Source organism: Hypanus sabinus, chromosome 16 (genome assembly GCF_030144855.1).
Source record: "Hypanus sabinus isolate sHypSab1 chromosome 16, sHypSab1.hap1, whole genome shotgun sequence".
In the NCBI taxonomy this organism is placed as follows: domain Eukaryota; kingdom Metazoa; phylum Chordata; class Chondrichthyes; order Myliobatiformes; family Dasyatidae; genus Hypanus; species Hypanus sabinus.
In genome coordinates, this window is record NC_082721.1 from 76,489,592 (window position 1) to 76,506,152 (window position 16,561).

A 16,561-nucleotide genomic window follows, 5' to 3' on the forward strand; every position below is an offset into this window, starting at 1 on the left:
TCGTTAATCTCCTCTCTATCCAGCAATGCTACCCCACCTCTTTTTCTTTCCTGTCTATCCCTCCCGAATATTGAATATCCCTGGATGTTGAGCTCCCATCCTTGGTCACCATGTCACAGCCATGTCTCTGTGATCCCAACTTTATCATATTCATTAATAACAATCTGCACATTCAATTCATCGTACTGGTTTAGTAGATTAATTGTTCATTTTAAATTCTCCTGTCATCAGATTAGGGTTAATCAGAATTTGTTGCTGGGCAGCGCAGGTGGAAGGGCTAGGAGGGCCTATTCCATATCTCTAAATATAAAAAAAAATTAAAACCCCACAGAGATCCTCCAACAGGTTGCTTGTTGTTCCAGAATCCAGTCGTTTGTGTCCCTGGCAATAACTGTGTCAGAAGAATTATATTTTCATTCACTTTAACCAAAGTGTTTGAGCAATGAAAATGATAAGTATTTCCACTTCAAACCCAAGGTGTAATTCCTATTTGAAAAATAGATCCGTGAATGTAGTTTTGTTTGATCTGACAAACTCACATCCAAACATCAACCAATGACCTCAAAACCCAAGAGGACAAAGGAAAGAACAGTATGATAAATGGAGCTGCTGCCTAAGGCACAAATAAAGCAGAAATCTGAATGCAGATCCACCAGATCCAGAGGAGACAGGCAAAGAAGGAAATTGCACATACTTTGTGGAATGCAGGAGATCCGGGCCTTCGTGAAAATATAAATATCATGTGGCAAAATTTAATAACTACTCAAGATGTTGCAAATCACGTGATGGGAAATATCAAGGAATGGAGTGGAAGGGAAGCTGAGATTTAATGCTGACAGATTAACATCAAGTCCGGCAGATTTCACAACAAATCTTTCTACAAGGGCAGAAAGATGTGGAGCGTAACCAGGAGTGAGAAAGGGGAGGTAAGAAATAAAACAAGGCTGCAGAGGAAGGGATGGAAGGTTATAATGAATGCAAGGGAGGAGCTGAGGAAGAGGAAAAGAAAGCAAGGAATGCACAAACACACACACGCACACATACACGCACACATACACAAACACATACACACACACACACACACACACAAACACATACACACACACACACACACACAAGTACGATGGTTTATGTACAAAGAAATAGGGGGAGGCAGGGAAATAAGAACTGAAATCTGTGAAGTCTTTTCCCTGAACCAGCACTCACTTTCAGCCAGGCCTGCTTCCGTTTACTCTCTGCCCCTCTGATATGGGGAATGAGCTGAGACTCCAACACAGGGCACAGGTCTTCCATCACCAGGTTACTCAGGATCTGGGAAAAGATCAAGTATCGGTTTATTGCCCGAGGTAATTGAGAACCAGTCTTGGTAAGGTCACTAGTTGCTCTATTGGCTGAAGTGCTGAATGTAAAGCAGTGAGATACTCTGGGATGAGTTTATCCATTGTTTCTTGCCCTTTGTATCTCACTGGGAGGGGGGGGGGGGGGAAATTGCTGTTGATGTGTCTCACGTCGCCTTCCCATGGTTTGTATTGTTAGAGGAGCTTCCCATTAGTGTTTGACCATGGGTAAGCAGGCAGATCCATCCTATATCAAGGGTCTTCATGGCAAAACCCTTGTGGGCATTGCCCTTCCAAATAATCTCTTACTGGAGCTGTCTGCAAGAGTGTAGAGTTCAACCCTTTGAATGCATTACTGAGTCACTTGTAATTTGGGTTACATTACTAAGGGCTATGGAACCAAACTGGGTTGATAGTGATCAGATACACGATTCCAAGATCAAATTGAAGGGTTAAACAAGTTTGAGGGGCTGAATGGCTTCTTTCCTCTGGACAGTCCTTTCACCAAGACATCTGGGAATAATGCAATCCAGACCCACAACTGAGTCTAAAAGGTATCAAAGGGAGAAAGCTTTTCAAATGTGTGTTAAATAGATCTGCATTTCCATATCTAGGATGGATGGAGACTGACAAAGAAAGGATAGATTTGCTGGGTTAATACACCAGGGTGGCACCTGTCGCGGTAGCATGGTGGTTAGCTCAACACTTTACAGTACAGGCGACCCGGGTTTAATTCCTGCCTCTGCCCGTAAGGAGTTTTTATGTTCTCCCCGTGACCGTGTGGGTTTCCACCCCCAGTCCAAAGATGGACCAGTTGATAGGTTAATTGGTCATTGTAAATTGTCAGATTAAGTTGGGGGATTGCTGGGTGGTGTGGCTCAAAGGGCCAGACTCTATCTAAATAAATAAACATCACTGAACTTTAAAATGATGAGGGATGATTCAGTTAAAACACATTCATTAGTGAGGAGACTTGACAGAGTGGATGTGGAGAGCCCAGAACAAGGGGTCACTGTTAAGATGCAAAGTGATATCTTTTGATATTAAATGATACAAAGTGAAATCTTTCCTCTCAAACTTGGACTCTTCGGAGTCCATGAATATCTTTAAAGGCAGAGATAAATGGGAGGTACAAAGGTTACTGTGTGCAGTTGGGAATGGAGAATTCATGCTACAATCAAATCAGCTGTGAGCTTATTAAATGGTTTCAGAAGCCTGCTGATTTACTCCAGCTCCTAATTCAAAGGTTTGTTTGTGTATGGCCAATTTCTCTTTGCAGATTAACATACTCTGCCTGATTTAGTTTATTTAGACAGACGGCGTGGGACAGGCCCCTCCTCCCTAGCATCCCATTGATCTAACCCTAGCCTAATCACTAACCAATCGTCTTCGGACAGTGAGAGGGAACAGGAGCACGCGGAGGAAACCCATGTGCACATGGGAATGACGTATGAACTTCTCACAGGGCACGTCAGCTCCAACGCCCCGAGCTGTAGAGGTGTCATGCTAAGCACAGTGTTACCCTGGTGCAGCAAGTCTAGGTACACAATGCTGTACTCCAGGAACAATGCACAAAGCGCCAGGGGACCTCCGCGGGACAGGCAGCATCTATGAAGGGAAATGGTTGATGCCCTTCATCTGCACGTCTTGACTTGAAATATTGACTGTAAGCTTCCCTCCACAGATGCTTCCCTTTCTGCTGAGATCCTCCAGCATCTGCAATCCCCTTGTGCCTCCACAATCTTGGAGATGCTTGCAGTTGAGAGACACGGTACCCCTTTCTGCACACTGCAGGGCCTGTAGACAACTATGTGATCAGGGTGGAGGTCCTATTCTAGTGAAGTTCAAGGACTGATGTTGTTCCAAGTACCAGGGAGAATACATGCTCCTCCATCTGAGTAGGCAGGCCGCCACGGTTTAACAGCTTCATCCCACTGAGATTTGCGAGAGATTATCATGCAGACATCAGCCGCAGGGACTATGTCTCCAAACTTGCTCACAGTAAGATCAGGTGTTACGAATGGTGCTTTAGAAATGTAGATCCTTTATTTTAAAAAGAATGCCTGTCACAAGGAGCAAGTATGAGCGGTGTTAGACCATCAGTAAACGTTACCTCGACCTCTGAGCCCAAGTACAAGTCACAGGTTCCGTAATGTCCTTTCTGCTCCCGATATACACGCACAGCCTCCAGTAACGCACGGACTTCAAAGGTATCCCTGCCGTACATCACTGCAAGGAAGATCTTGAATTATCACGACAGTTGACTTCTCTTTGTAGAACAGTGTTAAGCTATTTGCAGGACAGGGATAGCAGGGGTTTAGATACAGACTAACACTCCCTCGATACTGTCCCATCAGACTCTCCCAGGACGGGTGAGATGGAGTTTGCTCCGTTCTAACCTGAGAGGAAGGTGTCCTCAGCAAAAGAGGATGCTGAAGGTGAATTGAGTGCTAATGATACGTTTGTGTTGCTTGGATGGTTTTAACCTTGATGTATCTGGAGCTCCATCCTTGCAGCACAGCTCCACGCCAGAGAACTGGGTTCAATCCTGACCTGCAGTGCTGTCTATGTGGAGTTCGCACACTCTCCCTGTGGCTGTATACATTTTCCCAAACACTCCAGTTTCCTCCCACATCTTAAATTTGTGTGGGTTCTTAGGAATACAGAACACTGTAAATTAGGTTCATAGAAAAGTACAGCGCAGAAACAGGCCCTTCGGTCCATCTAGCCCATGCTGCCTAGTCCCATCGATCTGCACATGGACCATAGCCCTCCATACCCCTACCATCCACCTATCCACACTTCTCATAAATGATGAAATCAAGCTCGCATGCAGCACTTGCCCTGGCAGCTGGTTCCACACTTTCACGATCATCTGAGCGAAGAAGTTTCCTTTCATGTTCCCCTTGAACTTTTCACCTTTCACCCTTAACCCATGACCTCTAGTTGTAGTCCCACCCATCCTCAGAGGAAAAAGCCTGCTTGTAATTACCCCATCTATACCCCTCATAATAGAAACATAGAAAACCTACAACACAATACAGGCCCTTCGGCCCACGATGCTGTGCTGAACTTTAGAAATTACCTAGGGTTACCCATAGCCCTCTATTTTTCTGAACTCCATGTACCTATCCAGGAGTCTCTTAAAAGACCCTACTGTGTCCACTTCCACCACCATTGCCAACATATATAATTTTGTATAACTCTATCCAATCTCCCCTTAATCTTCTATGTTCCAAGCAATAAAGTCCTAATCTATGCAATCTTTCCTTATAACTCAGATCCCAGCAACATCCTTGTAGTTTTTTTCTGTCCTCTTTTAATCTTACTTGCATCTTTCCTGCAGGTAGGTGAGCAAAACTGCACACAATCCTCTGAATTAAACTTCACCGACAATTTCAAAGGAACATCCCAATTCCTGTGCTCCGTGGAGCCAAAGGTTCTCTCTACAACCCTATCTACCTGTGACACCACTTTCAAGGAATTATGGATCTGTATTCCCAGGTCCCTCCGTTCTACTGCTCATTACGTAAGACCTGCCCTGGCTGGTGCAACACCGCACACGTGTCGGCACCAAATTCCGCCTAACACTTCTCAGCCATTTTTCCAGCCGGTCCAGATCCCACCTCAAGCTCCGATGGTCTTCCTCACTATCCACTACACACCCAATCTTGGTGTCATCCACAAATTAGCTGCTCCAAAGAGCGCCGTATGAGGTCATTCTTACCCTTGACCATTAGACTCAACCTACAGCCAGGGAAGTGATGACCACCCCCCCCACCCTCCCCATTAGACTGTGGTAACATTTTTTTTATTCTTTCTACTTTTCTTTTAATATTTATATCTGTGCTACTGTGACACTGTAATTCCTATCTATCCATTTAGTCCCATTATCATCCAGATCATTGATATAGATGACAAACAACAATAGACCCAGCATTGCCCCCATTCATGGATGACTGGCAGAACCTGGGAGAAAATGAAAATGTGTGGAGACATTTTTTTAAGAAATGGGATTAATACAGAATGTAGCTCTTTTAATAGTTTTGTCTTTTAATTTATTTTAGACAATAGACAGTCGAAAATAGGTGCAAGAGTAGGCCATTCGGCCCTTCTAGCCAGCACCGCCATTCACTGTGATCATGGCTGATCATACACAATCAGTACCCCGTTCCTGCCCTCTCCCCATATCCCTTGACCCCGCTATCTATAAGAGCTCTATCAAACTCTCTCTTGAATGCATCCAGAGACTTGGCCTCCACTGCCTTCTGGGACAGAGCATTCCACATATCCACCACTCTCTGGGTGAAAAAGTTTTTCCTCATCTCTGTTCTAAATGGCCTACCCCTTATTCTTAAACTGTGGCCTCTAGTTCTGGACTCACCCATCATCAGGAACATGCTTCCTGCCTCCAGCGTGTCCAATCCCTTAATAATCTTATATGTCTCAATCAGATCCCCTCTCATCCTTCTAAATTCCAGTGTATACAAGCCCAGTCGCTCCAATCTTTCAATGTATGACAGTCCCGCCATTCCGGGAATTAACCTTTTGAGATACAACACAGAATACATCCTTCCAGCCCTTCAAGGCCATGCCACTAGCAACCCTGATTTAATTCTAGCCTAATCATGGGACAATTTGCAATCATGGGACAACCTACCAACCAGTACCTCTTTGACTGTGGGAAGAAGCCCACACATTCCATGGGGGAGAACGTACAAACTCCCCCAGAGGTTGCCGTGATTGAACTTAGAACTCTAATGCCCCAAGTTGTAATAGCGCGGATTTCAGAATCACAAGTATGCAAAGCCTTTGAGAACAAAATGCGGATGCTGAAAAAACAGAAAAGGCTGGAAACACGCAGCAGGTCAAGGAAGCATCTGTGGAGAGAGGCACAGCTACCGTTCAGGTTTGAAAACCCTTTGCCAGGAAAGGGAGGAAAATCAAGTTAGTTTTAAATTGTGGAGAAGGTGGGGGAGTGATGGGTGAGGTGAAGGGAATATCTGTGTGGGATGAACCCTGGGCTGTAGTGGTGACAAATAACTGATAACACCAGCTAGTTGATATGTTAATGAAACGAAAAAGAGAGAGGAGACAGAGAGAGAACATTAGAGCCTGTGAAATCTGTGAACTGCAGGTCAGAACTATAGGAAATACCAAACAGGTCAGAGAGTATCAGAGACATTCATAGTCTTTGCCAGGTTTCACAAGCTAAGGCAGTGTTTAGCTGGTAGTTTATCTCAGTTGTATTTTGCTCAGCAACACCCCCTCCACCCCGGGCATGCTTTACACCATTATCCATATAGTATCAGGAACTGGGAGGTTTTGCTGAAGAAAAGTGGTTCATTTTGGTAGGTCAAATATGATGCAAGAATATAGTATTAATGGTAAGACTCGTGACAGAGTGGCAGATCAGAGGTATCTTGGGGTCCAAATCCATAGGATGCTCGAAGCAGCTGCGTAGGTTGACTCTGTGGTTAAGAAGGCGTATGGTGTATTGGCCTTCATCGACCGTGGAATTGAATTTAGGAGCTGAGAGGTAATGTTGCAGCTATATAGGACCCTGTTCAGACCCCACTTGGAGTACTGTGCTCAGTTCTGATTTCCTCACTGCGGGAAGGATGTGGAAGCTATAGAAAGGGTGCAGAGGAGATTTACAAGGATGTTGCCTGGATTGGGGAGCATGCCTTATGAGAATAGGTTGAGTGAACTTGGCCTTTTCTCGATGGAGGATGAGAGGTGACCTGATAGAGGTGTACATGATGATGAGAGGCATTGATCGTGTGGATAGTCAGAGGCTTTTTCCCAGTGCTGAAATGGGTGGCACAAGAGGACACAGGTTTAAGGTGCTGGGGAGTAGGTACAGATGAGATGGCAGGGATAAGTTTTTTACTCAGAGAGTGGTCAGTGTGTGGAATGGGCTGCCAGCAACGGTGGTGGAGGCAGATATGTTAGGGTCATTTAAGAGGCTTTTAGATAGGTCTATGGAGCTTAGTAAAATAGGGGGCTATAGGTAAGCCTAGTAATTCATAGTCACTATGAATATCTCTAAGGTAGGAAAATATTCAGCACAACTTTATGGGCAGAAGTGCCTGTATTGTGCTGTAGGTTTTCTATGTTTCTAAGTGGACGCTGACTGACCTGGTTAAGGTACCATGCAGGTCAGTAGTTACTGTGAAATTCTAGATCATCATAGGAGCCATATTAGGCCATTTGGCCCATCAAGTCTGCTCCCCATTCCATCATGACTGATTTACTATCCCTCTCAACCCCATTCTCCTGCCTTCTCATCATAACCTTTGACACCCCGAACCTATCAACCTCCCCTTTAAATATACCCAAGTACTTTGCCTCCACAGCTGTCCAAGGTAATTAATTCCACAGGTTTTCCCACACTCTGACTAGAACTAAATGATAGACATTAATGCCTAGCCAAAGACCAGAAAATCCAGCATGTGCTGCCTTTTACAACGGAACTTCAGCAGGTGATATCAGGCAAACAGGGCTGAGCGCTGAAGCTCAATACCCTGCATCCTTCGATGTACAAAGTGACAACAGTGTTAGCAAACACCAAGAGCCCACTGCATCATAGTGTAGTGTCACAATGGGAGAGCTCTAATATGGACACAATATATCGATGCAGCCATAAAGAAGGCAGGACAGTAGCTTATTTCATTAGGAGTCTGAGGAGATTTGGTTTGTCGACTGAAGCACTTGAAAACCTCTGCAAATGTACCATGGAGAGCATTCTGACTGGCTGCATCACCGTCTGGTATGGGGGGGGGGGGGGGGTGGCGGGGTTACTGCACAAGTTTGAAATAAGTTGCAGAAACTTATAAAATTAATCAGCTCTGTGGTTGATACCAGCCTCTGTAACATCTAAGACATTCTTGAGGAGTGGTGACCATCAGTAAGGATCCCCACCACCCAGGACATGCTCTGTTCATACTGCTACCATCGGGAAGGAGGTACAGGAGCCTGAAGGCACATATCCAGTGATTCAGGAACAGCTTCTTCCCCTCTGCCATTTGATTTCTAAATGGACATTGAACTCATGAACACTACCTCACTACTTCTTTATTTCTGTTATTTTACATAAAATATTTTAACTTAACTATTTAATAGACACATATATACTTAATGCACCTCAGGATTTTCCTCTATATTTATCATGTATTGCATTGTACTGCTGCTGCAAAGTTAACAAATTCCTCAACATATGCTGGTGATATTAAATGTGCTCCTTATATGTAAAGTAATAGACTCTGAAGAATGGCACCTGGTGAAGAGAAGCCAAGGACATAAGAGGTTCATACCCGTGTTTAAATGTCGAATTCCATCGGCAAGGACCATGCTCCAGGTGTGATAGTCCTCTTCGGTGTGGAAACAGAGCAGCAGGTGGGGTTTGTAGGAATGCCACAGGAAGAGGTGGTGACTTGTTGGTAAGTTCAAGTGCTGCTCCTCCAAGTAAGTGTCTGCCACGCCTGCAGAGCGAGGGGAAAGCAGGACACGTTAACATCGCGCCCTTCACAGCCTCACGTTCACGTATCAGTAAGGAGTCACGCCACTTGGGAGGACCAGGGTTTATGCTGGCGGTTAGGTTCCTCTGTGAAGAGCACCGGTGAATGAGTTGGATTTTTATGACAATCCAAACTTCACTCCCACCAGTAACACAGCCTTTTAGTTCCACATTTTGTTCTTAATCCAGATTCAGAGGTGGGACTGGTGCTCTTTTTCTATGGACTACCACTTTGGGATTTTGTAATACACGCTGTAATATGACTACTGCTCATTGCCGTGGTTACTGGAGGCTGTGTGAGTCACCACAGCTGGATTGACTGTGCCTTGTTGGTGTCCAACACACTAACACACGCAGGCAGCACACATGCCGTCAATGAATGCAGCAATCCACCTGATCCAAGACTCAAGAGATTCTGCAGATGCCAGAAATATTGAGCAACACCCACAACATGCTGAGTCCAAAGCACCAGCAGTTCATTTCCCTCCGTTATTGCTGCCTGGCCTGCCAAGTCCCTCCAGCGTTTTGTGTGTGTGTGTGTGTTGCTGCGCAGATTCTGAACGGCTTGTGTTTGGAATTCCGAGATATTTTAATGCACCTTCATTCTCAGGCTGTGTATGTCATTGATAAAGGGTGGCAGTTATTACACATACCCAGTCACTCACGAGACAGTGGTGGTGAACTGTCACTGTGGTGAACGCTGGTGAAGATACTTTCAGGTAGGAAGTTCCCGGACTGGGTAACAGAAGCAATATGTGTCAATCTTACTGGTTCATTGAAAGCCAATTCCCAGTATTAATTAGGGATTGGCATGTTAATGCAGCATGGCAGACCTTCCACTGGCTGCCATTTGGTGGCACAGCACCATGAGATACAGGAGCAGAATTAGGCCATTCAGCCCATCGAGCCTGCTCCGACATTACAGCATGGCTAATCCAATTTTCCTCAGTTCCAATCTCCTGCCTTTTCCCGTATCCCTGACCAATCAAGAACTCACCACGTCTGTCTTAAGTATACTTGAAGACTTGGCCTCCACAGCTGCCTGTGACAACGAGTTCCACAGATTCACCACCCTTTGGAAGGTGGATGGGACATGCCACATTACCCTCGACTGTAGACTGTTGAATGAATATGCACTGCCTCTCACAGCAGCTGACCCAGATATGGTGACCCTTAATGAGGAGATGGGGGGGGGGGGGTAGGGAGAGGGAGTGTTGGTACGTTGAAGCAGACTTGCCCAATGCCTTCTCCATGCTCCAGAGTTCTGGGTTATAGGAGCAGTTCACCTTTACCTGGGATGGTGGACAGAACGCCTTTGGATGCTTCCCATAGGGATCTGTCCACAGTCCCAGCCCAGCCACGGCATAATTGCCGAGACCTGCAGGTGATACGGTTAAACCGCACTGTCTCTGTATCTCACTACATAGACTATGTGGAGTGATAGGTACACTCACAGGGCGTAGTGAGGAAGCCCTTGGATAAGGTTGTCACTTCTCTGCAGGACAAGGGCTAGTTTAATCAATCCGGTAAGATACAGGGCCCCAGCCAAAATATCATATTCCTGGGCATACGATGGCATTTCGGGCAGCAGGGCTTACCAGGCGCAAGATCCTGGGTGACGTGGTCTCCACTTCCAAAGAGGAGACACAGTGCTTCGTGGGGCTCCTGGGATATTGATGTCAGCTTATCCCCACACCCCCCCAACGATGACACTGCAGGCCCTGCCTCAGGAAAAGCCACCTTTCTCTGGGGTCCTGAGCAGTGGGTACCTTTGGGACCGCCAAGCAAGTGATGGAGCAGGTCGTCCCCTTGGCCCCAGATGGAATGGGATGCTGTTCGAGCTGCAGGTTTCAGCTCCACTGAGGGGAGCCAGAGGAAGGTGGTGAAGAGGTGTCACTTTCCCTTGGAGTTTTGGACAAAAACCCTTCCCGAGGTGGTGACCCGATACACCACACCCCCCCCCCCCCCCGAGAGGCAGCTGTTGGCCTGCCACCCCGCTCTCTTGGTATCAGGCGTGCAGTGGGTAAAGTCCACAGAGGGGGCCGTGCACGGCGGTCTTCCGTCAACAAACGGAAGGGGAGCATTGCGGACTGGGCAGAGCAGGGTCCTGATGGGAGAAGCTGCGTTCGTGACCGGGTCATGGCTCTCCCTGATCACCCCCAACGAGGTTCCCGCCATCATCCCCCTGCCCATACAGAGGGGTAAGCACTATGACAACCAGGCGCAGCAAGTCTGGTTCGCCGACAGTCCCAGCACTTGGCGGAGCGGTAAACAGTGGCGGAAGGCTGCTGCTCTCCGTCCTGCGTCAGGGAGGGTCGTTACCCAGGAGAGCGAGGGAGGATCGAGCTAACCGGCTGAGCTGGCCGCTGCAACACTGCCCCTCCGGGGGGCAACAGGCCCTGTGAAGATCCAGGCTGACTCCTGGGCAGTAGCTAATGGAACAGGACTATGGGAGAAACTTCTGCAGCCTCAGTGGTTTCGGGGGAAGCTGGCAGGGAGTGGGACCTTGCCCCATAGTATGGGAATGGCCTTAAAGAGCTTGAGTCTCAGTAACCCCTGGTGGTGTAAGTTTTATAACGGCTGGTCCTTCCCTACTTATGATTTACCCAATCCCTAGGTCCCAGCTCAGAGAGTAATCCCTCTGCCAACAAGGAAGGGGAGGGAGTGCTAGTGTGGGCAGTACCATCAGGGAGGTGGAGGGCCAACCAGTACCCTGGGACAACTGTGTCGATGCCAAATGGCGCTGAGAAGGTGGGATGACCAGTGGCTGCTGCTATCCGGGGTGTGTAGTACCGTACATACACCACCCTAATACCCTGCCCAAGAGGGCGGCGCAGTAGGAGGCGCACCACAGAAGCAGGAGATTCGGGACGATAGACTTTTCCTTGTACGGTGCAGCCAGGCTGTCCCAGGCACTGATGCACGTGGCCACTGTGATGGAGACACTGGCCAATGATGTGGCCACAGTGCTCGAGCTTGCAGAGGATGCACCAACCATTGCGTCAGCTGAGATGACGTCTGTTCGGACGGCGGCCTTGTGAAAAAAAATCGGATGGCTTTGGATTGCCTGCTCGCGGAGGTAGGTGGCAGCTGTGCTGTGACTGGTCAGAGGTGCTGCACCTACATCCCCGATGGGTCTGGAAACATTTCTCACCTGGCTGATCACGGCCTGCAGTCAGTAAAGAGGATCAGGAAATTGGAGGGCCATCTCAATAATGACTGCACCCTGGGGTGGCTGTTTGGGGCGTTGGGAGGTTGGTAGACTGCTGGGTATCGTAGTGTTACATTTTGTGTGTGTAGTATAGTGGGGCGTGGGGCGGACTGTTGCAGTCAGCGTCAATGTGACCTGTTCACCGAGAGCCGCTGTCCTGTTGGAGAGGGTCTGGCCTGTTCAAAGAGCATTGCAACTCTTCCTCTGGCTGCCGCTTGGCGCCACGGTTGATAATGTCACTGCGAGTATAAATCTCGCGTACTGAAAGCACCCGGTCTTTTGCCTCGGAGGCTCAAGGGATTCCACAGCCGGAACAGTGGAAGCGTGCTACAATGAGACGCGAGATCAGTCCTTAGCCAAGTGTTTGTAACTGGGTGTAACTTGGTTTACTGAATGTTCAGTGTCTGTCTTGTCCTGCAAGTAAGTAGTTAACTTACTCACCGGCAGGGAGTGTCCTCTGTCCCCACTCATCAAACCTGATTTCACATGACAATTTTGTGTGTGTTTCACTCAGGAATTCCAACATCTGCAGAATCTCTTGCGTTACAGGTTCTGAACCAGTGGAGGAACAGTGATTTATGTACTGGTTGGGGCGGCTGATAACCCACCAGTGAACTCAGAAGCTGGAGGGTTAAATCTGGGATGTCCCAAGCTCCACTAGTGATGAAGTTGGGGTGGGGGGGGTCCAGTTTGCACCTCACATTTTACAGCAGAGGTTCCATCAAACTCTAAGTGTCAACAGCAGGGTAAATATAGATGGGCAAAAGATGGGCATGAACTGAGTCACCCATACCCCGTGAACTGAGTCACCCAGTACAGAACCTGTGCCAATCCCACCCCACCATGCTTTCTTACCGTTGAAGACCGGCCAGCTTTGGTTCACTAACTCCTTGTAGTCGGAGACTGAGCTCAGCGGGATGTACCCTGACAGCTGTACCGTGCCGTCTGCTTTCAGTCCTCTCTGGGCAGCCTGCAGCGCGCGCAGTGGCAGAATAAGAGGACATGGCAACTTTAGAACACAAGAAACGAGGTGGCGGACAGCCACCCAAAGTGTCAAGATCTGCTGACGACTTACCCTGCACCCCAAATTGACTTTTGCCACCAAAACGTCGGTTAAAACCGACACCTGGACTTGGCTGGAAGCCTGAGAAGCGTTCTACCATTATATACAATGGGAAAGCACTGGATCCTGTGTACAGAATGATCTGTCTGGATGGCCAGCAAGCAAAAGCTCTTAATGCAACACACACAAAATGCCAGTGGAACGCAGCAGGCCAGGCAGCGTCTATAGGAAGAAGTATAGTCGACGTTTCGGGCCGAGACCCTTCGTCAGGACTAACTGAAAGAAAAGATAGTAAGAGATTTGAAAGTAAGAGGGGGAGGGGGAAATCTGAAATGATGGGAGAAGACAGAAGGGGGAGGGATGAAGCTAAGAGCTGGAAAGGTGACGGGTAAAAGGGATACAGAGCTGGAGAAGGGAAAGGATCATTGGACGGGAGGCCTAGGGAGAAAGAAAATGGGAGGGGAGCACCAGAGGGAAATGGAGAACAGGCAAAGAGTGATTGTGAGAGGGGCAGATTGAGAAAAAAAGGGGAGGGGGAAGAAGGGGAGGAGGGGCATTAACAGAAATTAGAGAAATCAATGTTTATGCCATCAGGTTGGAGGCTACCCAGACAGAACATAAGGTGTTGTTCCTCCAACCTGAGTGTGGCTTCATCTTGACAGTAGAGGAGGCCATGGATAGACATATCAGAATGGGAATGGGACGTGGAATTAAAACGTGTGGCCACTGGGAGATCCTGCTTTTCATTATGATTTGTTTCTGTGATACTAATAAACTGATTACCGATGAGCAGACAAGTGTTTCCAGTGATTTCTGTTCTATTTCAGATTTCAAACATCTATTGATTTTTTTTTATACATTTCAGATATTTTTACTTTAATGGAAGTGGTAAGTGTAGTAGGTTTTCATTACTGGAAGCAGACAGTTTTGTGGATTTTAAGAAGCTTGTAGGTGGACACATGACCACGAAGGATGAACGAGGACATTCAGTATAAACTGGCATTAAGATTGGCACAACATTGCGGGCTGAATGGCCTGTCTAGTGCTGTACTGTTCTGCCGAATGATCTCAGCCCAAAACGTCAACTGTACTCTCTACCTAGATGCTGCCTGGCCTGCTGAGTTCCTCCAGCATTTTGTGGGTGTTGCTCGGATTTCCAGCATCTGTAGATTTTCTCTTCTCTGCACTGTTCTATTTCTCCTTGCTGATCCCTTTTATGAATCTTCTTTCCATCTTAGTAACTTTGCCCCAACTGTATGAGTCTTTCTTTTGAGGTACTGTACTGTGCCAACTTGGGATCCTGTACGTACAGTTGTATTCACAATAAATGTACCATTATACGTGGAGTAACTCCACCCAGTGTGCAGATGACCTCTCAGTGACAATAAGAGGTGCTGCTCACATGACCTGTTTGTGTTCAAACATTAACAGAACTTTATATTTATGTACATCTAAATCAATTGGTATGACTCCATAATGACATTTATTGAAAATATTTTGATAGTGAACAGCATTGTATACTGGTTAAAATGGGAAGGTGGCTGGGAAATAGTAAAAAAGAGTACTTAGCTTTTATAGTATTTAGTTGTTTGCCTGTTCTCCATCTCCCGCTGGTGCTCCCCGCCCCCCCCCACTCCTTTCTTTCTCCTGAGGCCTCCCGTCCCATGATCGCAATAACCAAGCTACTAATACAATAACAATACACACAAAATACTGGTGGAACACAGCAGGCCAGGCAGCATCTATAGGGAGAAGTGCTGTCGACGTTTCAGGCCGAGACCCTTCGAAGGGTCTCGGCCTGAAACGTCGAGAGCGCTTCTCCCTATAGATGCTGCCTGGCCTGCTGTGTTCCACCAGCATTTTGTGTGTGTTGTTTGAATTTCCAGCATCTGCAGATTTTCTCATGTTTGTACTTAGCTTTGTATTAGCTCATCAGAATTGTGTTATTTGGTAACTGGAAAGATATAATACGAGGAGTGATTGATAAGTCTGTGGCCTAAGGTAGAAGGAGTCAATTTTAGAAAAACATAGCACATTGATTTCTCCTACATTTACACACTTAGTCCAGTGGTCATGCATACAGATCCCTTCTTTGTAGAAGTCGGTGTCTTGGACCTCCAGAAGTGGTCCACGGCAGGGGTGATTGATAAGTTTGTGGCCTAAGGTAGGAGATGAGTTATTAACTTCAAACTTTCTGCATCATCAATCAAAGAGTTGATCTGCACGTGCATGTAACGAGAGCTGTACAACTCATCTCCTTCTACCTTAGGCCACAAACTTATCCATCACCCCTGCTGTGGACCACCTGGAGGTTCAAGATGCTCTTGTTACATGCACGTGCAGATCAACTCTTTGAGTGATAATGCAGGAAGTTTGAAGTTAATACCTCATCTCCTTCTACCTTAGACCACAAACTTATCAATTACCCCGGCTGTGGACCACTTCTACAAAGAAGGGATCCATATGCTCCACGATCGCTGAACTAAGTGTCTAAACTTAGAAGGGGACGATGTTGAAAAATAAATGTGCTAGGTTTTCTAAAATTGACTCCTACCTTGGGCCACTAACTTATCAATCACCCCTCGTATACAGAACTGTGCAATTGAGTTAGTCACCCATCTCCTCTATATATATATATATATATATATGTACACACACACGTGTGTGTGTGTGGCTTTAGACTTTTGCACAGTACTGTACAATTCCTACTGATTCTCATTACTTACCCAGCTAGCTGCAGTGTAAAGAACAAAGATATTTTTCTGGATTTCATCAGCTATCATTTTTCTTTGGAAATGGAAACCCAGAAGGCAGGTTTTTGATCTGTGAATTAATCCATTCCAAAACCGCCCCCCCCTTTCCTTTTGAGATCAGTTCCATGCTCATGTTGACCCACCTTGGCTTTCAGTTCACCAGGCAGCCTTTAGTCAGTGGAGAACAAGAATCTTTGAAGATCAAAAGTTCTGATCTGGCACAAAATCTATGGTCTACCCAGTGGCAGGAATCCCCATGCACCCCTTTTCTCTTGAGGTGATAGCAGGGACTGGTAGATCCCACAAAATCCTCCAAGTTCATTGGAAGAACAAAACAACATTAGTGTCCACTCCAGGACCGAGGTTTTAGTTGGGTTGAGTTAGCTCTATTGGGCAAGGCTGTTCATCTGTCCGGCACCAGGCCTCCAAAACTAATAGCATATCCTGAGCTCTCGCAGGGAAGAGGTCATGAGGGAAATAGAGAGAAAGGCAAAAGGTGACACTCAAAGCCTCCTTGATGAAATGCAACCTCTCCACTGATTCCCTGGGGACTGTGGAGAAAGGGCGCTCAGGATGGGTTTGAGAACCTGGAATCCATGGATCAGGATCTCACAGAGACCCTGTGAAAACATCAGAAGGGGAGGGCTACCTCACCAAATACCCACCCACCAGCACATC

At 46.9% G+C, this 16,561-nt stretch overlaps 1 protein-coding gene across 2 annotated transcripts in view; it reads right to left on the bottom strand.

Annotated features, from left to right (window-relative positions):
* Nucleotides 1-16,561, bottom strand: part of LOC132406460 (protein Niban 2-like) — a 174,572-nt gene that overhangs the window by 28,136 nt on the left and 129,875 nt on the right. For both annotated transcript variants that reach the window (XM_059992175.1, XM_059992174.1), the window contains exons 7-10: nucleotides 12,923-13,037; nucleotides 8,654-8,821; nucleotides 3,451-3,566; nucleotides 1,207-1,311 (exon numbers count right to left, since the gene is read on the bottom strand). In XM_059992175.1, the coding sequence (XP_059848158.1) occupies nucleotides 1,207-1,311; nucleotides 3,451-3,566; nucleotides 8,654-8,821; nucleotides 12,923-13,037 (504 nt within the window). The remainder of the gene's footprint in view (nucleotides 1-1,206; nucleotides 1,312-3,450; nucleotides 3,567-8,653; nucleotides 8,822-12,922; nucleotides 13,038-16,561) is intronic.